This window comes from Mustela lutreola, chromosome 4 (genome assembly GCF_030435805.1).
Source record: "Mustela lutreola isolate mMusLut2 chromosome 4, mMusLut2.pri, whole genome shotgun sequence".
NCBI lineage: Eukaryota > Metazoa > Chordata > Mammalia > Carnivora > Mustelidae > Mustela > Mustela lutreola.
Window position 1 is genome coordinate 33,536,529 of NC_081293.1, and position 25,993 is coordinate 33,562,521.

A 25,993-nucleotide genomic window follows, 5' to 3' on the forward strand; every position below is an offset into this window, starting at 1 on the left:
TAAAGAGTTGGCCTTCAGGGATCTGCTCACTGCTCAGTGTGGGAACTTCCTTTTCACCTGGAAGTACAGGGTGGAGGCAGACGGTTTTCCTACCGGCTTGAGGAATGTCTTGCCTGCTGATGTTCCTGTTGCCGTGGAAACCGGTCGTGCAAACACAGCTCTCACTGTGCATCTGCTGCTCTGGGCCTAGAAACAAACAGGTTTGCCTGTGTGGCCATGCCCACACCAAGGGGCTGCCGGGGTCAGTCAGCGTGAGCAGTGACCTGGTGTGTCAGCAACATCCCTCCTCGGGTGCTGGGAGCTGGCTGGTCCATTCTGCCCACTTCACAGTCCTCCAGCCAGCCAACCAGCCCCAATGAGGGTGAGAGAAGAGCCAGAAGTGCCTCTTGGTCATGTGATGAAAATAAGTATTTTTAGCTGAAATGTCAGTGGAAGGATTTTCCCAGCCACTGGAGGTCAAGAGTTCTCTCTGCGGAAGACTAGACCCAGCCCTTTGAATGCATTACCCTCCTCAATCCTCGCAGAAGCGCTCTGAAGCAGGTCCTGTTGTTCCCCAGAGAGGCTTAGTATTCTGCTCAAGGTCACACAGTTGTCTGTGTCAGAGTCCACCTTTATGTCCAGGCCTGTGTTCTTGACTTTTGCATTATACTGAAAACCTCAAACCACCCGTAGGAACCAGAATGTAGGTGGAATTACTGATTGTCCGCTAGAATGGAAGTCACTTTTCTTTCTAATTTTGAAAAAAAAAAAAAATTAAGAACAATCATTAGAGTATTGGTAATTCCTCCCTCCTTAACAGTTTTAAGCAGTCATTTGTATACTCTTGAAGAGTAAGTCACTTACACTCATGTTCTACAACGGACAAGATACGTTTGGAAAGTATATCTTGTCTCATGTGACCTTCACAGTGACCTTGAGAAGCAAAGATGAGATTTGAGGCTGGGACCCTGACCTCTCGGGCCTCCTGGTCCTGCTGTCACTCCACCTGAGTTCCTAAAGAAGAATCCACTTTAGGAGCCTGGCAATGTAGGAAGGAAAAGTGTTTACCAGTTTTCAGGTTAGTGTGTGTGTGTGCGCGCACACATGTGTGTGGTGTGCATGCTTGGGCGTGGATGCATGCTAAGGAGGAAGAAGAGTTACCCGTTAGGGTTTTTGTATTCACTGCTCCCTCTGCATGGAGTACTCTTTCCTTCTAACTGCAGTCGACGTGAAATGCTATCATTCGGTCTCAGCATCTGGGACCACCCACTCTGGAGCAGCCCCTACTGTTGCTCATTGCCCTGCCTTGTTTCCTCAGAGCCCTTCCTGTTAGGGAGCTCCTATGGGTGTGGGAGTGGTGGGGGGAGTCTAGCTGGGCATGTGGACATTTGTGTTGGGTTTTAGATAAATACTCAGAGATATGGCTAGTCCACATTCCTGCTTTATCTAGTTCACCACTATTTATCTGACATCTTCTTATCTATTTGGTTATTCTCTTGGCCTTCCCCTACTAGACAGTGAGCCCCACATCTATCTTGTTTGCTGCTGTAACACCAGCGCTTAGCACAGTGCCTAGCACATAATAAGCTCTCAGTAAGTGTTTGTTGAATGAATTAACAAGTTTATGATACTAATAGATGAATGAAATCTAAAGTATCTTAACATTGGACAGTTAGCCCACCTAGTAATGGCCCATCGATGTGGACTCTGTCCAGCCCAGTTCTCTGGACAGCCCTCTGGTTCCAGCTTGGGTAAAAGCAGCAAAGGAGTCAGAACACAAAGGGGTCAGATCATAAGGGAAACAAACACCTGTCCCAGAGTTCCTGCCTTTTTGTAGAGAGATATGGACCTTAAGGGGAGGAAGACAGCAGCTCATAGTGCTTGAAAGCTGAAATTTCAGAGGCAGACAGGGACTGCCTAGAGACTCAGCTCTACTGGTGACTAGTGGTGACCTGAGGCAAGTGACTTAACCCCTCCAGGCCTTAATGTGACCATAGTTTGCACGTTCTGCTTGCACTAAGATAACATATCGGGAACCAGATCTACTCACTCACCTGATACACCAAAAAACTACAGAAAACATACGTAACCATGTTTTCAGATAGTGAACATGAGTAACATGGGACAGTGACTACTGAGAAAGGGGAGGTAAATGAAATGAGCCCTTTATCCCCCAACTTAATGCCTGGAGACTGTTTCCAGGCAGTTCAGGGAGAGGGAAGTCAGGCAGGTCCCACTCGTCTTCCAGAGTTGGGGACATTAGGTGGGAGTCTAGAGCTGCCCACACACATACACTCAGAGCGGTACTGGGGCTACAGAATTCGAAGGAGAAAAAAGACAGGCTTGGGTTGTGAAATATACTAACTCCCTGAGCAAAGGTTTGTGGCTTTTGGTTTTTTGTTTGTTTCTTTTTCTTTTTTATTAGAGAAAACAGAAACTGTGGTCTGGAATGAAATTAATTTGGTGGAGAGGTATGGTATGACTTATGAGAAATTTTCATTTCCTGATATACAAAAAGAACTTGTCTTCAGTCTTTTAATATTTGGATTTTCCCAGCGATGAGACACTTCTGTCACTGCCACATGTAAACAGTAGTGGGATTTGTGGAGGTGGATCACCACCTTTCCTTCCCCTGCTGTGGTGGGTGAGGAAGGATGGACAGCCCACCGGAGAAGCTTCTCGGACTGTGTGGACAACTGACTAGAAGCCAATGTTACTGTGGCATGGGGTTCTTGTTTCCATATTTTCAAGAGAGCAGCATAACTATGGAAAGATGAAAACTGGCTTGGGCTGGCAGACTCCAGTTGCTGGAAAGGCTGAACCCCAGTGTGTGGGGAAGCCAGTTAAGAAGCCACCACAGATCTGCTGGTGTTCATTAACATCTCATGAGTACGTAAAGGTCACCCACAGCCCTGGAGAAAGACCCAGAGAGACTTGAGAAAGGCACTTCATAATGACAAGAGCGATAAGTGTCTTGAAATTGCACTTGGAGGCCCATCTCTTAGGAGAGGAAGCTTTACAACTTGCAAGTCATTTGCAGGGTTTTTGGAATATCTTCAGTGATGTATCAGTTAACATGTTCATTTGCAAATAAGTACCAATGCCTATGTGCACCAGGCACTGCTCTAGGGAAGCACGGGGAGAATTCAGTGCCTTTCACAGGGCTTACATCTGAGTGGAGGGAACATACAGTGTATCAGATGGTGGTCAGTACTGATGAAGAAAAATAAAGCAGGGGAAAGGAGGAGAAAATGACAAGGGGTGTGTGTGTGTGTGTGTGTGTGTGTGTGTGTGTGTGTGTGCTGGTTGAGATAGGGGTTTTGTATAAGAAGTTGTTTGGGGTCTGTTTTATAGTGAAATATCTTATGGAACCTGTGGCTTTAAAAGTTTTATTCAGATTCCACTAATTGGGTTTTATGAGAATTCAGTTACAGCTGAAATTTACTTCTGCTCTAACCCTGAAAATGCAAATTATTTTCCAAACAGACTCTTGGTATACACAGCATTGGAATTGCAGGGGGAGCTGTTTCATGTATGTAAGAGAAAGGACTTGTTTTAAGAACCTTGCATAACAGAAATGGATGTGGGTAGTTGAAAGGGTTCTTATCTGTTCATTCATGCCTGCGTACCCGTAACCCTTCATAGACAGCCTCCCGTCCTGTGTTTCAGGCTGTGTATGTAACATACCAGCTTTCCCTGTAAGTACTGGCCTGGTGTCACATGCTTGTTTTGGAGCCCTTTTTCTAGAGTCATTTCTGAAATAATAAAAAGTGACTGTTAAGCACGTACCACATCGTCCTTACAATTCTGTTAGGCAGTAGCTGCTGTAATCCCCATTTTACAGACAAGGAAACTGAGACTCAGAGAAGTAAAACCTGTATCCGGCCTCTCCTACAAGGATGAGTCTGAATTGGTCAGCTCTGCCTAACTCCAAGTTCTCAATCATTGATATTCTATTTCCCTTACCTTGTTGGGTCCAAGCTCTTGATGAATGAATGAATGATGAATGAATGAAAACTACTACCTTGATCCTAGTGGCTGAGGGGATTAGGCAGAGACAGACCTCGGGTGTTCCCTTACATTGGACAAGCAGGCAAGCACAGATTCAGGGCCTTGAGGACTGAAAGGACAGGAGACTTGGTCAGGTGGAAATAACTAGATAGGGTTATAGCCATTTAGAAGTAATTCCCAAGTTTCACGTGCATGCCAGGCGATAGGCTAGCTAACCTGCTCCTCGCAGCCATAAAGTGCCTGACTCTGGCCTGGGTGCCCCCCTGATCTGGAAAGCTTTTGGTGCGGAGGCCTTGGCTTCCACTCTGCTCCTTCTCTGGGTGAAGTGACCCCGTTTGCCGCAGGCAGCAGGGTTGGGAGGGACTGGGAAAAAAGAAGTTGTTGCCGGCCCTGAATGTTGGAAAACCTGCCACAGCCTCCAGACCAGGTAGGTCAGTGATTCCAAAACCCAGGAACGGGGTTTGTGAAAAGTACAGAACACAGTCCTACCTCGGGGGGGGGGGGGGGTTGGTACACAGCCAAGCTCGGGAGCCACAATTTGATGAGCCAGACAAAGGCCCCAAGGTTCTCTGACAATCCTGGGGTGGAGTGAGGTGGCGAAGCCCCAGGAAAGGTGCAGACAGCTAGGCTCTCCGAGTAGATTTTATTCGAGTTTTGTTTACTACTTTGTGCTATCATATAGTTGGATTTCTATGCCCGTTTCTCAAATGTGAACCTGTGTTATCCTATTGAATGTACTTTTAAAAACTACACGTCTCCCTCTCTCCAGATCTAGCTTTGCCAGCTGCCTTTCCTACACCGCACCCACACCCCAACCCTCTACTTTCCTGCTGCCACTGAGAATCACTGTTCTCATGACTATTTCTCGAACTTCCTGGGTATAAGAATGAGCTAAAGACAAAGTCTGACTCAGGGTCCTGAGAGTCAGCGACTGTCCTAGTGATTCTGCGTCCGGGAGGTCTAGGGAACCACAGTTTCAGAAACGGTGAATGAGCCAATCCAAAGGGCCAGGGTGGGCTGCCTGGGAGACTTAGGAGGGTTCCCCACTGGTGAAGTGGATGGAACCTCCCAGAAGACGTCCTTTGAGGGGGTTTTGGCTTACAGTCAGCTTCCTGTGATAGGACTTGCTGTCATGGTCACCCCCGCTTCTTCCACCCATCCAGTCATAAGCAAGGTGTAAACCCAGCTCTCCCACCTGTGGGCTTGGGTGGGGGTAGGGCAGGGGGAGGAGCTTGACCCATACTGGCCCTGGGGAAGATGTGTGGGGACGGGTGAGGGGGCCCAGCCAGGGAACCCCAAAGCCACACCGGCTTGGTACGGTCAAAATGACAAGCTTAGCCGGCTGAGAGCCCAGGGCTTCAAAGGGTGGGCATGACTGGCCCTTTCAGGGTTTCTAGAAGGTCCTGGGAGCAGCTTGGAGAAGTATTTGTCTGCATCCCAGCTGGGGATTGTTATTCCTTTGCTGAGGATGGAAAGCTGAGGCACACTGCAGTCGGTAGGGGCAAACACGGTACAGCATGTGATTTACTTTCCAGAGTCCAGCGTCTTTTTCCTTCCCTTCGTGAAGGAATTTCCAGTAATCCCTCCTCCAGTAATCCATGTGGGCTGTGTCCCTGCTTTACAGACAGCTTGATAGATGTGAGCTCCCATGATTAAGAACTCGGCCAGCAAAGCCCTTACTCACCACAGTGGCATGTGGCTGTTAACATGCTGTGCTGAGGGGGACAGCGTTTCCCTTTTCTCCTTTTTAAACAAACTAGACTCTGTTTTAACAAGTTAAAGAAGTTCATAACCAGGCTTTGCATGACTAAGTTGACTGGCTCCCAGCTCCGCTGCTCAGAATTAGTTCCAAGTTGCACAGAGATCCTACTCAGCACCATCTAGATGTTCAAGCACTGTAAGGGATGAGAGCGGATTTGGCTTTTTCTTCACTTCAGAATACATCTGCAGCTTATTAATTCTGCAAACAAAGCTGGAGAGCTAAAGGGCCTTGAGATTCTTTCACTGTAAAGTTTCCTTTTGAGACGTGGTCCATCTGTTTTACTGTTGGGTGGAGTCCATGGGGAGACTCTTATTTTTCTATGAAGATTCAGGGCAAAGTGTGCGCAGTACTGTCCCACTGTAACGTGTTAGCATATTTATGGCATTAGTAATGTGAAAGAAAAAGGGTTTCTTGGTTTAGTGTCCCCTCCTTTAAAGGAAAATGTCTTGTGGTCCAGCTGCACTATTCTTGTCCCCTGTGTAGGAGGCCAGGTCATCATTTCCCAGCCTCTCACAGTAATCCGTGTCCAGGCAACATCACAAAACAGCCCACACCAGGCTGACTGGACCCTGGGAGTCCTGCAGAGCTCAGACTTGCCCATAGGGGGCATTTCCTCCAATTTACAGTGAAAGCTCTTAGTCATTGTAGCTGCTTGCATTTTTCTTCAACTCAACCCAGCTGTTAAAAATATTGAGGTGGGGGGCAGTTAAAATCTTTCCAGGCTTTCATCTAAACACCATATCTTTACTTCAGAAAAAAAGAAAGTGAAATTTTCTTTAAACCACCTCTCCCACGTGTAAACACCAAAGCATCAGAATTTTATGATGCAAAAGATAAATCTTAAGAAATGGGGCTAAGGGTTTCTGAAAGAAGGAATTGAGGTTTGAGTTAGAATGGGTTGCTTTTCTTTTACTCCATTCCTGGCTGCTGTCTGTTACCACCCTCTCAAAGTGTTTGGGCAGTGGTTGAGTCAGAATGGAGGCTGCAGACAGTGGTTGAGTCAGAATGGAGGCTGTGAAACCAATTGGGGTCGGGAAGGGCCAGTGGATGGGCTTCGTGTCTCAGGTGAGCCTGCTCTCTCTAGTTAGCACAAGGCACCACTCCATACTGTCTTACACTATAGTCCACAATTCTGTTATGGGCCTAACCTTTCCCCTGACACCATATGAGTTTAAGCTTGACCCATGAGATTATAGGGCCAAAATGCTTGAAGGCAGAAACCCTGCCTAGTATTCTGGATTGTCCAACATGGTTGTATTTTAAGATCTATTTTTCCTAAATCAATGAACAAGGACTTTAAGAGAAAAGAAATATTTAACGTGAGATGGTTTCCTAAATAGATCTACATAGAAAATATCACGTGTTTGAGTCTAGCTACAGACTTTAATAGCTGAGAAGGGTCTGAGAAGTTATTTACTTCAAACCACTCATTTGCAGATGATGATGTGGACTCAGAGAGTTGGGCGACATAGCCAAGGCTTGAAGGAAGTTGGGACACTGACTTAGCACAAGAACAAATTGTCTAACCCAGAACTTCTCAACCTGCGGTGATTTTGCCCAGTGGGGCCCGGTGGGCAACGTGTAGACATGACCATGTGTTGATGCCAAGGATGCTGCTGAATGTCTTTCAAAGCCCAGGGCAGCCCCCCAAAATAAAGAATTGTCCAGTTCAAAATGTCAGTAGTACCATGGTTGGTAAATGCTGGTCCGCCCCCAGGCCAGCCCTCCGTACTGAAAGGTTTTGACCCAGGATGCTATACTTTGTTATCTCCTAAGAACTATTTATTGCTGATAGTTATAGGTCACCCTGGCTTCAACAGAAGCAAATCTGTATGTGTCCCAGTGTACAGTGTTATTTTCTTAGTCGTATAGTTATGAATCCTGGAACCATGAGGAATAAAATCCAGTGTGTTTCCATGTCTTTCAAGGCGAGTAACCTCATTCAGACATTTAATACCAGATGACCTCTGAAATTATAGTTTCCCCATTTCATCCTGAAAACTCAGTTAGCCAACCTCATGGCTCATTATGCTATTTTTAAAACTTGGGCAGAAATGCTCATCAGGCTCATATCACGTGGAGCTGAGGGAGACACGGACGAGATTTTGCCAGGGACTCTCGCTCTGTGTGGGAGGTGTGATTGTTTCATCTGGTGGCGAAGGAGTCATGTGTAGACTCTTGTCCTCAATATGTTAGGGGAATTAAAATCTAAGTGAGGAGAAAACATACCCAGTTTTTTAAAATCTAGCAAACTTAGGACATCTACTCATCTGAGAAACTACTCTATAAAGGTTCCATCAATTGTCTACTTTGACTGTGAGACCTAATTCTTGTATTGACCTAAAAGGGCTGAAATGTTCACTTTTCACCTCTGGAGGCAGAATCTGTCTTTTCCATTGCCAGTAATGGATGCTACGTGGGACATGAGAAGAGCTGAGAAACCATCACAATCATTGGCCGTTTTATGTGATGTTCTGTCCAAGAACGTGCATTTTCCCAAGAAACCAAGTGTTTCATGCCATTGGGTAGATTAGGTGAAACAGGGTACCATAGCAATTTTCTGATCTTGTGCAATATAATATGCCTGTTCACAGAAAATGAAGTCACTTATTCATATAGTCGAGTCAGTGGATATATGTGGTGGAGTGACAGACCCCAGATCTATAGTCTAGTTCCATTTCTGCAGTCTGGACAGGAGAATACAGATACACATCAATTCAAAATAGACGTTCACACATTAATATCAGTTTTCACTCCTGACTTTTTTTTGTGTGTGTGTGATTAACACTGTTTTTTTAAATTAACATATAATGTATTATTTGTCCCAGTGGTACAGGTCTGTGAATCGTCAGGCTTACACATTTCACAGCACTCACCATAGCACATAGCCTCCCCAGTGTCCATCACCTAGCCCCCCAGAAACCATCAGTTTGTTTCATGAGATTAAGAGTCTCTTATGGTTTGTCTCCCTCCTGATTCCATCTTGTTTCATTTTTTCCCCCTTCCTACCCATCATGATCGCTGCCCCCCACCCTGCCTCTCAAATTTCTCATATCTGAGAGATCATCTGATAATTGTCTTTCTCTAGTTGGCTTATTTTGCTCTGCGTAATACCCTCTAGTTCTGAACACATCATTGCAAATGGCAAATTTTCATTTTTTGATGGCTGCATAGTATTCCATTGTATATATATACACCACATCTTCTTTATCCCTTCATCTGTTGTTCACTCCTGATTTTTTTTAAAGGTTTTTATTTATTTATTTGACAGATCACAAGTAGGCAGAGAGGTGGGCAGAGAGAGAGAGGAGGAAGCGGGCTCCCCACTGAGCAGAGAGCCCTATGTGGGGCTCGATCCCAGGACCCCGGGACCATGACCCGAGCTGAAGACAGAGGCTTTAACCCACTGAGCCACCCAGGTTCCCCTCACTCCTGATTTTTAAAGAAACTGTGAACATGTGAAAAATGAAAGAAATACTTCACTACAAATATACTCTCCTGACTACTACTTTTGTCCAAAAGCACAGAGTTACGTTTTATGCTCAACTATGGTTTCTTCATCCTGGGTTTTTTGATATAAAGAATCTCTTCTATTACTTTGAGGATTTGATGCTTAGTTTTCTGTTTTCATGTGAACGATCATGCTATCATATCTGTCACTACAAATGTAGGCAGGGTGTAAGTAAATAATATTTTTAAATTCTCCCAGTTTCTCTTTTCCTTTTTTTGGTGTCCATACTGAGAGGACATCTCTGGGCTTTCTTTGCTTTTTCATTGTATTTCACGAAGGGAACGTCTTCAGTTCACCCAATCTCATACCGTGTTGTCCATTACAAACCCCCAATGTACAGACTGTATTCTGCGGGTCACATTTTTATATTCACTAACTCTTAGGGGCTGTGTGTTCAGTAAATTTTTTTGACCATGGGCCCTAACTATAAAACATAAAATATGTTTTGGGTATTCTTTCTTAATGTGTATAGACTTATTTATTATTTCCTTCACTAAATAAATGAACTCTGTTCCAACCGGTGGGGTGAGAGCACTGAACAGAAAAAGCAATTTAAAAAAAAGAAGAGAGAAAGCAATAATCTCTGCCTTTATGGGCCTGACTGTGGTGAGCAGGGACATGTGTGCTTCTGGACCACTAGGGTATATGCACTGACAGGGAGCTGGGTAAGGGCTTGAGGCTGACATAACCCCTCCATGTCCAGGAACACAGAGAAGGACACAAATCTGGCTTCTGAATTCTCCATAGTATACAGGTTAGTAAATTGGCCTCATCGGTAAACTAGCCACCTATTTCCATTAGCAGAAGGTCTCCCTTGGAGAGCGGAGGGGCATTTTTACAGGGGCAATGTTTAATGGGTCTTTTTACATTTACACTGCAAGAGGAATGCTTGGATTTTGTCCTACTTTTCTCTCTCCTTGGACCCTGAGGGGTGCTGTTCGGTCTCTGTCACCCATTCATGGGTCATCTCATTCATGACTTGAAATTTCCCAGGCACCACAGTTAGACTCTCGAAATGACTGCTTCTTCTGGAAAAGTGATGTGTATTGCCAAAATTCCCAAAATTTATTTCACGATGAGTGATTTTAACACTAACAGATGAATTAAAAGGGAATGGGGAGGTCCGCTGAGTCAGCAGAAGCGTGCCTCTCACTTAGGTTCCCGTGCACTCTCTTGTTTCTCCCGCAGGTTAATTGGCACAGCCACTGTCGCCCTGAAGGACCTGATCGGTGACCAGAGCAGATCACTGCCGTACAAACTCATCCCCCTGCTGAACGAAAAGGGGCAAGATACTGGGGTGAGCACTTTCTCTTTGGTTGAATGGCTTTGAAGTGAGATAAGAAGCAAAAAGTTCATTAGGAAGAGTGAAATTAGGGGCACCTGGGTGGCTTAGTGGGTTAAGCCTCTGCCTTTGGCTCAGATCATGATCTCAGGGTCCTGGTATTGAGCCCCACATCGGGCTTTCTGCTCAGCGGGGAGCCTGCTTCCTCCTCTCTCTCTGCCTGATTCTCTGCCTACTTATGATCTCTGTCAAATAAATAAATAAAATCTTTAAAAAAAAAAAAAAGAAGAGTGAAATGATAATCAGTTCACCCCCCTCCACACACACACACACACACACACACACACACACACACACACGTATGCAGGCACCCCTATGGTTTTTGAGATAACAGGTCCACTTGCAAATGATATGGCCTCATCCTTGGAATCACAGAGCTAGTAGATTAGGTAAACTTGATTTTCTTTGATAGAAGAAAATGGTGTGGAGTGAGTGGGACCCTCTCTTGGTATAGCTCTGTGCATATCCCCTTGGATGTTTACATTTGCGTGATCAGCATAGCTGTGTGGCTCAGATACACTCTGAAACATTCTGTAGAAGGTATTTCATTAGCATTACCTTGGAACATTAAGATGTGAATATCAGGGGCGCCTGTGTGGCTCAGTGGGTTAAAGCCTCTGCCTTCGGCTCAGGTCAGAGTCCCAGTGTCCTGGGATCGAGCCCCACATCGGGCTGTCTGCTCCGCAGAAAGCCTGCTTCCTCCTCTCTCTCTGACTGCCTCTCTGCCTACTTGTGATCTCTCTGTCAAATAAATAAATACAATCTTAAAAAAAAAAAAAGATGTGAATATCATGGTGTTTATCACTGATCGGCAGCTCACTGTTTTCTGACCACAGCCTCTCTAAATAAGTGCATACTGCTACTGTCTGATGCGCACCCAGAATTCTCTTTCTCGAGGGCACTTGAAAGAAATATATGAACTCAAAGATCATAGCTCTCAGGTTTCTGATTGCTAACAGTGCTCGTAAAGCTACCATGCTTGCTCCATTAACCTCTAACTCCTTTACCTTTCAATCAATTTATTTTGTTTGGGAGCCTGGACAAAGGAGGAAAATTTTGTACTAAAACGGGCCATCCCCATAAGCCAGAATACAGTTAGGCTTCTCAAAGCCCTTTTCGGAATGTCAGTGTGTTGGTCTAGGCTCCAAAACTTATTGGTTTGCTGGGAATCCGCATTCTAATACTAAAACATAAACTCAGGATATCATCTTTCATCTATTTTTCCAAAACCCAGCTGAGAGAAATGATACTTAGGAAAGACAGTCCAAGTCAGCGATGTTTCTGGCTGGTTTTGTTTTTGTTTTTGTTTTTGTTTTTAAGCACAGGAGCAAGCACACGTAGAACTGGGGCACTTCTGGATATCCTGACGTTATCTGGAAATCACTGATCCAGCAGTTGAGCCATCCATGACTCTTCTAAGTTTTGAAAATTTGACACTAAAGTTTGGCCATTGAGCCCCTCAGTGCTTCTTGCACTCCGCCTTCAGCTTATGGCCTGGGGCTTTGGCAGAGGTAGCCATGGGATGCTGCTGTTAGGATTCTTTTTTAGCTGGGAAACTCTTATTGGGGGCTTCATTCATTGTTCTGCTAAGTATCTCCCGGATCTGTAGTTCAGGAATGTGCTGATCCATGAGGGAATATTCATGGATGAACAGACAGATGAGAAAAAGGTAATGTGGCACACGTGTGTGTGTGCACCAGCGCATGCATGCACGTACTAGATTTTACCAGGTGTAGCAGGAGTGGCAGGTGGAAGTATGAGATGCCCACTTAAATTTGAATTTCCGATAAACAATGATTTTTCAGTATGACTATGTTCTAAATTTTACCTCTGTATTTCAACCGGTGACTTGGGTGTGTCCATGCAGGCGTGTGGGTGTTTGCGTGCACCCATGCACCATCCTTATTTGCAAAGGATTGCATTTATTCTGCGGTTTGTCCTTCCTCATTTTTACTGTTAAAATTAATTTCTTTTGTGAAATTATCATAACAGTAGCTATAGCTGTGGGCTTGGGTTAGCATCCGTATGTGGATGCCCCCTAGAAGTTTTTTTGAAATTTTGTAGGTTCATGAAATACCTAAGTATAGGAAACTCTGCCCTAGGGTAACACCCAATGTGACAAAGTTGTCACAGATTTTAAAAATGGAAACAATTGTATTTCCTATAAGGAACTAGCATGTTTCTTCCTTTCTGAAAATGAAAGTTACATAACATTTTCTATTCGTCTTGCCTTGATTCCTAGCCATCTTGGAGTCACATTTACACAAGATGCAATGATCTTGATTTGTGTATTTGTTTTCTCTATAATCAGACTTGCTTCCCTTTTTTACCCTGTTTTATGAATCACATTGTTATATAATTTTTGTTAGTCACTCAAGTTATTTTTAGAGAAGAGAAAAATGAAAATAAATCTCAGCGGCGAATAAAGAAGTCAAGGTGCAGATAGCTAACTGAACCATGTAAAATAAGCCTCTTTGACTGGAGGCCATCTCAAGGCTAGGATGGAGGCCAATCACAAGGTCATGCTTGCTTATTACAACTTTGCTCCAGTTTGCGAGGTTGCCCTTTAGCAATGGTACACTTGGCAACCTGTAACAGGTAACTCCTTTCCCAGGCTTCCCCGCCCACCTGGCTCACAAGAGGGAGGATAGAAGCAATGGAGCGTGTGTGATCTTTCTCCCCTACTCTTCTCGCCCCTTCCAGAACCTTTTACTCCTGCTGATTTGGTTTGCATTGAGTCCATTACCCTGCACTCATTCTCTCTGCAATGAATTATTTCTACCTAGGCCACCATTGACCTGGTGATTGGCTATGACCCACCTTCCGCTCCACATCCAAATGACCCCAGTGGGACCAGTGTGTCCGTCACAGAAGGTAAGCTGACCCTTGGGAAGCCCAGCCTGTGCCGGAGGTGATCTGTTCAAGACATCCAAGGAGTCTCCAAGAATCTCCAAGAGAGCCTTCTTTGTCCTTTCATTATATGGTCTGTAGCTCCCTGCCCACCTGGACAGGGCCCCACGAGGCAGGGGGAGCTGGCCCCAAACTGGGACGATACAGTTGTATGTGAGATGCCCTTCAGGGCAAAGAAGGGTGAGACAGCCTCTTATTGACCAGCCTCACTGTGGGCTCTTCAACACACAAGCTCCAGAGGAAGATCCCAAGCAAGGCTTTGCTTCGGGTTTATAGCTTCTGCCCATGGCTGGAATGGCTCTGATTGATAAGCTACAGGAGCGGCCTCGAGTCTGTTCGTGTGTCTCTTCACATCCTAAATGTGTGGTGTGCAGGCTGTGCTCTCTGTCGCCAGCCTCATGGCCAGTGCCTTTGGATTGGAGCCTCTTTCTCTCCCTTGGCCTTGACTCTGCCCTAGTCCCTGAGCAGCTCCTTGTTTCTCTCAGTATGACTCACCTTCTGCTCCCTGTTCTCTGGGAGGGATTATTGGCCATTCAGGGCACTGAGGCCGCCCTGGATGGGGTTGGGGCTGCTGGCTCTGGGGAGGGTTTTGGGCCTCAGGTGGAGGGAAGTCTGCGAGACAGGCCTTTCAGGCAACCAAGTTTGACCTCCTGTTAGCGGTTTCCGAAGGTGATGTGATGCTAACAGTGTCTCTGCCCCGTCCTCTTCTCCGAGATGCCTCACCGAATACCCGTGTTTCCCTGGCCCTGGCATGTGCCTCAGCAAAGAGGGGCTCCCGTTCCTGCCCAGAAGTTCTTCCTGGGAGCACACCTTGGCACTTGTTCCTAACAGCCTTGGCTCCTCAGGGCCTGTCTCTTCATTTCTCGTGGTTCTGAACTCCGCTCTCCACAACCCAAGTGGGTTCCTTGGCCCCTCCAGTGCCTCCTCTCTGCCTCCCTGAGCGCAGCTACTGTTCCTGCTCACCCACACCCCGCAGATGGCCTATTATTGAGGTTCTGGCTCACTTCTTGGCCAAGTACTTGTAAGGGTTTAAAGTGGGTCATCTGGTGCCATCTCCCATGGGGACGGTCAGAATTGTCCCAGCATGCTGGCAGGGCCTGTCCTGGCAGCACTGTGGGCACGCTGCGTGCTGCTCAGATGCTCTCAGCCCTAGGAGAATAGTCATGGTCCTTTTGCTGTCATGGCTGTCGTGACGAGTAAAACCCAGGGGCAACAGTCCAGTCCAGCATAGCACACCGTCAGGGGCTGAAGTGACGGGTCCTACCCATTTTTTTCTCACCCCATCTTCAAAGCCCGCTGTCACCGGGATTTAACATCAGCCTGCTTGGAAGGACAGTAGGGACTTTCTGGCCTGCAAATATAGCCCCAGCTGGCAGGAGATCTGGAATTGCCTCTGAATTGGAAGGCTCTGGGTACCTTTTCTCACACTGACATATTTTTCTAGCCAGAGCCTGTTGGTTGGTTTTCTGGAGCTGCGGTAATGGAGCCCCATCCACTGGCTGGCTTCAACAATAGAAACTGATTCCCTCCCAGTTCTGGAGGCTAGACATCAAGATGTTGGCTGGGTTGGTTCCTTCTGGGGACCGGAGGGAAATTTTGTTCTAGGCCTCTGTCTTCGCTTCTGGTGATTGCTGCTAATCCTTTGTGTTCCTAGGCTCCTAGACTGACCACTCCAGTCTCTGCCTCTGTCTTCCCAGGGTGTGCGCCCTGGGTGTCTCCAAATTTCTTCCCTCTTGTCAGGACCCCAGTCATTGGATTAGGCCACCTTCGTCCAGTGTGATCTCAGTCTTAGCTTGATTACATCCTCAAAGGCTGTATTTCCAGATAAGGTCACATTCTGAGGTTAGAGATGGGCGTGGCTTCTGCTGGTATACTGGTAGATAAAAGACAGTATCATTGTGTTCATTTCAAGAGCTAAAACAATAAATGAGCCCTTTGTTTACTGCTTCAGCCAGGGCTCTGGGGAAGAAATAATGCTATGGATAATTCAAGTAAAAGAAGTAAACTGGTGCCACACCATTTCTTAATATTTAGGAAATAGAGTGGTTGGTGAGTTTCTCCACCTACCTATTGCCAGATTCTGCAGCGAGGGGTGATAATGCTTTGGGGTAAAGCTCCTGCCCTCCAGGCATGTTCAGTCCAGGTTTAGAGAAAAATTTATTTATTTATTTATTTTAAGCCTAAAAGTGTAACATAAGAACGAAGGCCTGGGGGGGGCAGACTGGCCTAGGCTGGATTCTGTCTGCGTCTGTTGTTAATTTGCCACGTAACCTTGGGCAAGTCACTTAGCCTCTCTGAATCTCAACTTCCTTTACGTTAAAGTCAGGGATGATAATGGCACCTAACTTAGAAAGTTGTTGCAGGAATTCAATGAGGTAAGGCATATAAAGTACTCAGCTCAGTGCCTACTGTGCCTACCACTCCGTGCTTACCTTAATGGTGGCTATTGTTACTATTATCATTATTATTACTGTTTTTGCAAAAACAATTCCAGGTGACGTGTAGTCATGAGCTCAGTTGGGTGGCACACTGTGTATGAACATTCAAATTGTTTCCTCTAAATATCAGATCTATTGGAAAAGAATGATCTGGCTTGGCTCAAAATCACGTTGGGATGACTTAATGCTTATTTTTAAATATCTTGGGGGTGGGGAGGAAAAGGTGGTGTCCTAGTGAACCAGAGAGACTTTGAGAATAAGCAACTTATCTAGATATTTGAGAGTGTAGGGGGAGGTCCCCTCTCCTGAGATGGACCAAGGTCAGGCCAAGCTCAGAAACCATACGATTTCCCTGGAGCAAAAGGAAAAATGGGGAAAAGGCTGGGGTGGGACAGGTAGGGCTTTGGTGGGGAGGGAAGGAGTGTTCTTAGAAATGAGAACAGTGCCAACTCTAAACGTTTAAACCCAAGAAAATCCTTGCCGTCTAGGCTCCCTTTGCTTGAGGCTCCTGTTTGTCCCCTCCGAGACTGTCAGCAGCACTAATGGTCCAGCGGTGTTCATGGACTGGGAGTTCACCCATTTTCTTCGCAAGCTCACTCCCAGCAGGCTCTGCGATGGCAGTCGGCCAAGGTCTTTCCCAGAAGTTCTGTAGAATCCCTGATACTGCTGGATGGAGACAGGAAATAAACCAGAACCTGGGCTCCTTTTATTTGGATTTGAAACAAAGAGTTTTAACAGGGGCGGGCCAGGAAACGAGCTGTGTCTGCAGGTCAATTTCATTTTTAAGTGTAAGATGACAAAATGAAATTTCTTTATTTTAAAAAATGAACAGGGTTCTTTGATCTGGAAGTGCTGTCTTTGCTCCATTAGATGACTGTTCACCAAAGCTGGGTCAAGGGTGACATTCTGAATGTACGCTTTGTAGTCCAGCTTCTTCAGCATTTAAAAAAACTTACAATATTCTCGGTTATTTGGATATCTCAAGGGAAAACCTTTTTTGTCTTAATTAAGACAAGTCAGTTAAACTAAGCAAAGATATCTTTGAATACTCACTCCAACTCCATGCTAGGGAAGACTCTAAGACCAATAAATACATGGCGGAGAAATAACAGCAAGACAGCCACACCTGTTGCTATCACATACTTTAATAACCTAAACAGAACATTTGGCCCAGAATTTCTTTTTTTTTTCCCTACCTTTCAATTGACTCTTTTAAACACTTTACCTTTCTATGTAAGGAGTTTGCTTCTTCTCATTTATACAGATCTTTACAATTTTTTTTAAAAAATTTGAACTTGTTGATCTTCTTTCTGAGTACAAAAGCAATACCTGCTTATAAAAATTAAACATTACAGAAATATAAAAACACAGAATGTGCAAATCTTCTGTAGTCCCATCCTCTGGAGATAACCACTGTTCATGATTACCAATATCCGTTTTATTTTATTTTTTTAAGATTTTATTTATTTGACAGACAGAGATCACAAGTAGGCAGAGAAGCAGGCAGAGAGAGAGGAGGAAGCAGGCTCCCTGCTGAGCAGAGAGCCCGATGCGGGGCTTGATCCCAGGACCCTGGGATCATGACCTGAGCCAAAGGCAGAGGCTTTAACCCACTGAGCCACCCAGGCGCCCACCAATACCCATTTTAAAGATTACCATCCACATAGTGGGTCCTGCATAGAAGAAATCTGAATGATAGAACACAAAAGTGAAAATATTTAGGAAAAATTACCCCTGGAAATTGAAGAAAACTAATTTGACCATAAGACCCAGGAATTGGATACCTGAGGGTCTTGTGTGTGTCGGTGTATATATTTGAGGGCTTTGTTTTCTTTTCTTTTTTTAATTTTTTAAAAAAGATTTTATTTATTTATTTGACAGCATAAGTAGGCAGAGAGGCAGGCAGAGAGAGAGGGGGAAGCAGGCTCCCTGCTGAGCAGAGAACCCAATGTGGGGCTCCATCCCAGGCCCCTGAAATCATGACCTGAGCCAAAGGCAGAGGCTTTAACCCACTGAGCCACCCAGGTGCCTTGAGGGCTTTGTTTTCTTTTAGAGCAGTTTTAGGTTTCACACAATATTGAGAGGAAGATAACAGATTTCAGATACACACCCTGCCCCCACACTACATAGCCTTCCCTGGCATCAGTGTCCCTTATCAGAATGATATATTTTTTTTTTACAAAGGATGAACAGATGTTGACACATCATAGTCACCCAAAGTTCTAGTTTCCCTTAGAGTTCACTCTTGGTGGTGTATATTTTAGGGTTTGGACAAGTGTGTAATGACCTATATCCATGATTTTAATATCATACAGAGTATTTTCACTGCCCTAAAATCCGCTGTGCTTTGCATATTCATCCCACCACCCAATCTTTGGTGACCCTCCGATCTCTTTCTTGTCCCCATAGTTTTGCCTTTTTCAGAACGTCCTTGCATTGGAACCCTATAGTATGCAGTCTTTTCAGATTGGCTCTGAGTTAGTGGTATGCACTTAAGATTTTCCCATGTCTTTTCATGGTTAGGTAGCTCACTTTTAAGCACTGAATAATTTTCTATTGTCTGGATGTACCACAGTTTATTTACCCATTCACCTCCTGAAGGACATATTGGTGGCTTTCAGGTTCGGCAGTTATGAATAAAGCCCCTATAAACATCCATGTATAGATTTTGTGGGGAGACAGTTTCAGCCTCTTTGGCTAAATACCAAGCAGCATGATTACTGGATCACATGGGAAGAGTATGCTTAGTTTTGTAAGAAGCTCCCAAATAGTCTTACAAAGTGGCTGTACCATTTTGCCTTCATACCAGCCATGTGTGAGAGTTCCTGTTGCTCTACAACCTCACCAGCATTTGGCGTTGTCAGTCTTCCAGATTTTGGTCATCCTAATAGTGTATCTCATTGTTTTAATTTGTATTTCCATGATAACATAGGATTTTGGAGCATCTTTTCATATTCTTGCCTTCCACCTGTGTATCTTTGTCTTTGGTGAGTTGTCAGGTATTTGGTCCACTTATTAATCAAGTTGTTTGTTTTCTTGTTGAGTTTTAAGAGTTCTTAGTATATTTTGTATATATAAAGGATAACTGTCCTTGATCAGTTGTATCTTTTACAAATATTTTCTCCCAGTCTTTGGCTTGTCTTCTCATTACCTTGACATTATCTTTTGCAGACCAGAAGCTTTTAATTTTAATGAAGTCCAGCTTATCGATTCTTTCTTTTGAGGACTGTGTCTTTGGTGTTATATCTAAGGGGTTTGTTTTTAAAGAATGCTTTTGTAGAGCTCTTATATCAAGATGACAAAGATTACAGACCCTGGGCATTGGTGGTTTGCACGTGTGTGGTGTCAAAAATACCTCTTTCATTGACCCACCTCCAAGACTGTTTCCATGACAGAAAGGGTAGGGTGACCCAGATAACAGACTTGACTTCCTGAAAACCTGTTACCTTGCCAACTTGATTCACCAGATATCAGTTAGCTTGACTGGAATTTACATTCCTATAGCCAGAATGAACTGTTTTTAAAATCTCACATCTATTTTTGAAGAACCATCTGTTGAATTTGTGCATTAACAATAGAAATACAATAACTCATTCACATTAGACATTGCCACTTCAAATTTATTTAATTCCATGAACACTAAAGTCACCATGCTTAAAGTTAAGTTCAATCCAGTTTATATTGAATTTAAATAAAATAAAATAAAATTCAGTTTAGAAAATATCGATTGACACCTGGGGCGTAGAGAGATGAGAAAGGCATTGTTTGCCACCAAGGAGCTTGCATTTCAGTAGAAAGGTAAGATATAAGTATATAAACACGAATAAGTATAGGTCAGAGCTGAATATAATAAATTCCTCAACAGAGGACTCATCAGACTGTTACATGGGACACAATATTTTTAGAGAAAGTACTTTTTCAGTTATCTATTTCAACTATGTATTCTTGGTGCCTACCACTAGGTCATAATTGTTCAATAAATGCTCGATTGGTTGAATGAATTAAGTGAATGATGCATGGGCAGTGTATATTGTTTAAATGTTTCTTTTCAAGAAGGGCATTTTGGGGAACACTGGTGAACCAATGAAAGTGACTGATTCATTCATGGGTGTAGTAATAGGGAAGCGTATTCCCAGGGATTGGAAATGCCAGACTGAGACATTTATTCTTGGATAGACTGTGGGGATCCACGGAACATGTTGAAGAAGGGATGGAGTTGGTCAGAACTGAACTGGAAAATTTACCAGTGTGCTAGCAGATTGCTGGGAGACCCAATCCAGGATTGCCTCTGACATTGTTCTGCAAATTGATTTTATTAGGCCAATTTTTTCCCAAGTTGTTTCAGAATACCAAAGTGGTCATAACAAAACAGCAGTTCTTAAATTTTAAACACAGTAAAAATCCTCAAAGGGGATCTTTAAATGTGCTGATTTCCGTCCAGAAAGTATGTCTTAGGTGGACTGGAGGGGACCTCCCCAATCTCTGTGGTTAATAGGAACTTCTGGGAGATCCTGATGAGAGCAGAATTTGGAGCCGACTTTAAGAAGCTCTGAAGTTGAGCATTTTACCTGGTTAACATTATCTTGCCCAGACTCAGTCAGTGCTCTTTGGGCAATGTTTGCTAGACTGGGTCACAGCTCAATTGATCTAAGGCAAATGTTGCCAAGATTTCCCTGCAAGCCTGTGTTTGCATCACCGTTGGGTTAGAGGCTCTTCCATGATACCTTTGCTCTGGTCTATGTATAGAACCATTCCAGAAAATTCTTAGTGCACATATAGTGCTATTTGCCCAAGAATCGGGGTGGAGGGTAATGAATTGCTTATGGTCGAATGCAGATATGAATTTATATAATGTCTCACATATTAGAAACCCAGAAAAGTTATTATTCAACATTACAGCCAAATCAGTATGTTATCTCCAAAATGTTTTCGTGCTTAGAAACTTCCTCTCTCCCATTCTGCTTTGTACTTTTTGACTTACACTGATATGACACCAGCCTTTTGTTCTGATTTAGAAGTGACTTTTGCCTTAACCACTTAACAACACTTTGTCATGAGAAGCAAAGTTAATATCATAGGCAGAGGTTGATATTCTAGGACTCTAGAAAAACAGAGTTGCTGTGACCAGGGGGAAAGGAAAAGGCATAAAATATTCCAGAAAGAACTCTCCATCAAGGAATGGAAGAAGATTAGATGGAATGCTGGCCCAGTTCAGGCCTTGGTGGAAAGATGAGAGGCATGGAACAGTGTTGGTGCTGCTGGCTGGGAAGAGGATGTGTATTACAGGCCAGGAGGAAACCAGGCGGTGACTGGGCAAGTGTCTGTCTTCTTCAGCCACTCCTAGGAGTTGCCTCCATGGGGAAGCTCTCACAGAATGAATGTGAGGGCAGGGAAAGGCTGACCTGCAGTTCTGGTGACATCTGAGTGACTGATAGCTCATTCTCTTCTGCTACAGTAAGAGAGCACAGTATTTTGAAGGAGGGAGTTTCAACCCACTGGGGAAGGGCACAGTTGGGCATGCCAGAGGCACACTTGACTGCACCCTAAGGTCCCCTAGGGGCTGCCAACTCTTCAGCACTGGGTGACCAGACAGCCATCAGTGTCACTAGTGATGACACGCAAGAGCTATTTGTAGGATTATTGCTGTTGAACTTCTAGAAAGAAGTCAACAGTACATCTCAGGAAATGTGAAGACTTGTTTTGTTAAGTAGCTGGAGTTATGATGGAGAGCCATTGCTAAGTGTGAACTGAGGTATCACTTAGAACCAAATGTGGATCACATAGAGGGTTACTGACTGTCAGAAAGGCGACAGGTCCGTCTTGGCTGTGATCAGAAGCTTGGTAGGGTTTGACCGAGTGGTGTGGAAATTGTTGAAGAGCTGGGATAGCATTCTTGTAAGGGAATTGTGAAGAACTTGTCATGGCCCAAGTGACCCTTAAGAGGAGCAGAAAAGTAGAGCAGTAACTCTAGGGGGCACTATGGAGTCAAGGAAAGTTGTTCTGTTTTTGTTTTGTTTTGTTGGTTTTTTGCTTTTTATTGTGAGCTCTATTTCAGCACATCTGAATGATCCAGCTAAGAAAGGAAAACTGATGAGCAGATACAGAGGGAGAAAGTGCAGAAGCAAAATCCGTGAGTAGGGAGAGGAGATGAGATCTGTGCACCTACAAAAGGATTGAACCCAGGTTGAGAGCACAGACAGTTCAGTGATTGTAGCAGGAGGGAAGGCAGACAACGGGTGCAGGTAGGAAGGTTGACTTGGAGTTGGGAGGATGGCGATATTCTCTTCTGATTGCGTGTTTTCTCAATGAAATAAGAAGCAAGTTCATTAGCTGGCAATGAGAAGGATAGAGAGGGTATCAGAAGTGATCAAGGTTTAAAAGATGAGGAAGCTCAGAAAGGCGGAGTGATTTGACTTTGTTGGCTAATTAGTGGCCTTCTCAGACCAGAATCCAGGGAAACTTTGAATAGATGCCTTGGAAATACGGTAGATGGCCAGGGAGTCCTGCAAGACCACTTCAGGGGTGTGATCATGAAATTAAAGTAAGATGAGTCAGGAAGGTGAGTGTTCAACCAAGTTCAGCTCCTGGATGAAGCGGTGGAGGGAGTGGAGGTGGAATGAACCAGATGAGTACAATACGCCAGAAAAGGGAAGGAGTTGAGGGGTAAAGAGGAGCATGGCAGTGTGAGAGCGCAGGTCAGGAGAAAAGGATGTGAAAGGCAGTGGTGGGGTTGGGGAGGGGACAGGGAGGTAGTGTGGTTGATAGTTTGGGGGAGCCTAGTGTGGCTGCAGACTGTGGACTGGAGTAGATAGAACATGCTGGAAAGATATAGAAGATAGCTTCTGTAGGGAGTTGAATAATGTCCCCTCCAAATTCCTACACAGAACTTCAGACGGTGACCTTGTTTGGAAATGGGATCTTTGCGGATGTAATTAGCTAAGATGAAATCATACTGGATTAGGGCAGGCCCTAAATCTAGTAGCTGGTATCCTTATACAAAGAGATGATGATACACAATTATACAGGGGAGCAAGCCACGTGATGATGGAGGCAGAGATGGAAAGGATACAGCCACAAGCCAAAGAAGCCAGGAGCCACCAGGTAATAAGAGGCAAGAAGGTTTTTTTTCTCTAAAAGTAATATTACAGAATATCGCAGGCAGAGAAGGACATTCTAGGAGTCTAAAAAAACAGATTGCTGTGACACTTCCCGTCCGCCCCCGCAAAAAGCATAAAATATTCCAGAAAGGGGGTGCTTGGGTGACTCAGTGGTTAAGCATCTGACTCTTGACTTCCGCTCAGGTCTTGATCTCAGGATCTACCTTGGGGTCCTTGCTGGGTAGGGAGCCTACTAAAAAAAAAAAAAAAAAAAAAAAAAAAAAAATTCCAGAAAGGACTCTCCATTAAGGAATGGAAGAGGATCAGATGAGATGGTGGCTCTGAGAGAGCACAGCCCTGCCAGCACCCTCCTTCCAGGGTTGGGAACTCTCAGAGAATAAATCTCGATTGTTGTAAGCCACGTGGTTTGGGGTTCTCTGTTGCAATCAGAACTACAAGGAAGCAAACACAACCAGCAACTTTCTGTGTAGTCGATGGCTCTCAACATAATGTTGCCCCTCTGTGGTCATGAAGAGTCCTCCTTGCAGATCCCCCTGGCTATGGCTCAGGTCCTGGGTCTCCACCACAGGGCATGAACACACAACCACCCACCTCTGGGAGCGAGACAGCTTGCAGAGGTGTGTGTGCGTTAGGGTCTAGAGGGCCCCCTCTCTCCTTGTGGACCTCTTAGGGTGGCACCGTTGAACGCTGTGCAGCTTCCTGCCACATAAAGGACGATTTCCTGCCCAAAGATCCTGCTGTGGCTGTACAAAGATGCTGGCAGTTGCCATGACTCAGGCTGGTTTCCTCTGACCCATTTCAGCCTCAAGTCTGAAGAGCGGAAGGTATTTCCTAGAAGAAACTGGGTCTTTGTTGCCTGTAGTCTTTCTGGAGCATCTGTGAAGAGTTTCGTGAGGACTTGTAGTCTGGCACCACAAAGGGGTACAAGCTACCCCTCCTTCTGCTTGCTGCCCTCCATAACCACCAACCCCAAATGGAACAGTCCGCAGTGGGGAGAAAAGCCTTGCTTTGGCCCTGGAGGAATGAAGGGAGTTTCTTAGTTGTCGGGACCCTAGAGGCATCCAGACTAGCCCCTGCCTAGTTCAGAACGGATTTGCAGCGGCGGAGCTCTTGACCTTCTGTGTTTCCCTGAGGCAGAGGTCAGAGGAGTGCCCCCCAGCATCCGGGTACTCTCTGTCGAGAGCTGTGCCACAACTTTGCACACAGGGCTAAGGAACTCAAGAAGGCAGGGCTGTGTCCCCTCGTTGGTTCTGCATGCACCAAGCCCCTGGGTAGGATCATGTGTGGTGCTGTCCGGAGACCGTCTGTTCCACCTGGAGCTTGAGGGAGTTGAGGAATTCACCCAGTCAAGGATGGGAAGAGGGACATTCTAAGACACTGGCGCCCCAAGATGGGTGGCAGGCAAGCCTTGCTTTTGAAGGCTCTTCAAGAATGGGGTAGACGAGACCCAGATTATCTTGCAGAGCAAAGGTAGCCTTTCCTGCCTTTGACCTCTCTGGGGTTTCCTGGTCTTCTGACAAAGATGCTGAAGAACCAGGTTGACAGTTCCTCCTTCCCCCACAGCCTGGTTTGGAGGCTGGATGTGAGCCTAGGGTGAGGTAGGGTGAAGATCTGGTCCTCATTTCATCTTAGCTCCCAATAACCTAACAGGTCACCTGAGCTTTCTGGCCCTCAGTGATCTTGTCTGGATGCTGTGGTGAGGGGCATGTCTGACCAGGGGACTTCGGAGTGCCCTCTAGCCTAACACTCTGTGGTCTATGACTCCAAAGTGTAGATGCAGAGAGCTTCAGGTCAGAGGAGCAGAGGCTGAGGAACAGTGTGGGAAGTCACACCTGGGGAGTAGGACATGGAAGGAGCCCATGAAGAACGCGAGAAGGTTTAGTCAGAGTGCCAGGCAGACATTGCAGGACTCAAAGAAGTTTGTGTGAGTGTCCAGTGCCTGAGGCTATGTTTGGTGGGGTGGAAAGACTCAGAAAAGGGCCCTGAGCTTAACAAGGAGAGTTCATGGTTGACCTTTACAGATACAAGTGGCTGGATAAGCTGAGTGTGAATGAGGGGTGGCGAAGGGAGCGTTCACCCTGGGCAGAACTCTGAAGCAGTACATAGTGGGGGGTGGGGGGACTTTCTTGTGGTTGCCCCTTCCTCACTCTGTGCTCCCCTCCCCTGTGCTGCCCACTGACTGCTCCAGTCCCCACCCCCACCTCATGCCTGCTCTCTGGGCAGTGTTGTAGTAGTCTGTGTTCCCACCAAACAAAAGTTCAAATAAATAAATAAATAAATAAAAGATTGATTTATTGGGTGTTTCTCTGTGCAAGGCACCATACTGAAGGCTGGCATGGATTAATTTTATCTTTACAATAATGCCAAGGTAAATACTATTATTTTTCCCTTCTTACAAATGAGAAAACTGAAGCAGAAATGGAGAACTTAGACCCGCACAACTTAAAAATGGGATTTGAACCTAGGCCACATGATTCCAGAGCCCAGGCTTTAAGAGCTGTGCTACACAGCAATCTGACTGAACTAACTCATACTACAGTGTGACAAATGTGTCCTCATGGGAATTCGATCTCTTACATGATTTTGCGTTGTAAAGGAGGAGTTTCAGAATCCAAAGGTAGGGAATGCAAATGGTGTTATTTTTTGGATGAGGTAGCTAGTCTTCTAGAATCTCTTCAATTATACTGTACAGATTATCAGGAGTTCACACTTTTTGTCTATTAAGCCAAAAAAAGCTGAAGTTGGTCAGTGAGTTTAAACGAGTTTGTGAATAAAAGAAAGGGGAGGGGCGCCTGGGTGGCTCAGTGGGTTAAGCCGCTGCCTTCGGCTCAGGTCATGATCTCAGGGTCCTGGAATCGAGTCCCGCATAGGGCTCTCTGCTCAGCAGGGGGCCTGTTTCCCTTCCTCTCTCTCTGCCTGCCT

At 45.2% G+C, this 25,993-nt stretch overlaps 1 protein-coding gene across 4 annotated transcripts in view; it reads left to right on the top strand.

Moving 5' to 3' along the window:
* Positions 1-25,993, top strand: part of MYOF (myoferlin) — a 158,567-nt gene that overhangs the window by 35,252 nt on the left and 97,322 nt on the right. For all 4 annotated transcript variants that reach the window (XM_059169430.1, XM_059169432.1, XM_059169433.1 and 1 more), the window contains exons 4-5: positions 10,452-10,560; positions 13,392-13,479. In XM_059169430.1, coding sequence (XP_059025413.1) covers positions 10,452-10,560; positions 13,392-13,479 — 197 coding nt within the window. The remainder of the gene's footprint in view (positions 1-10,451; positions 10,561-13,391; positions 13,480-25,993) is intronic.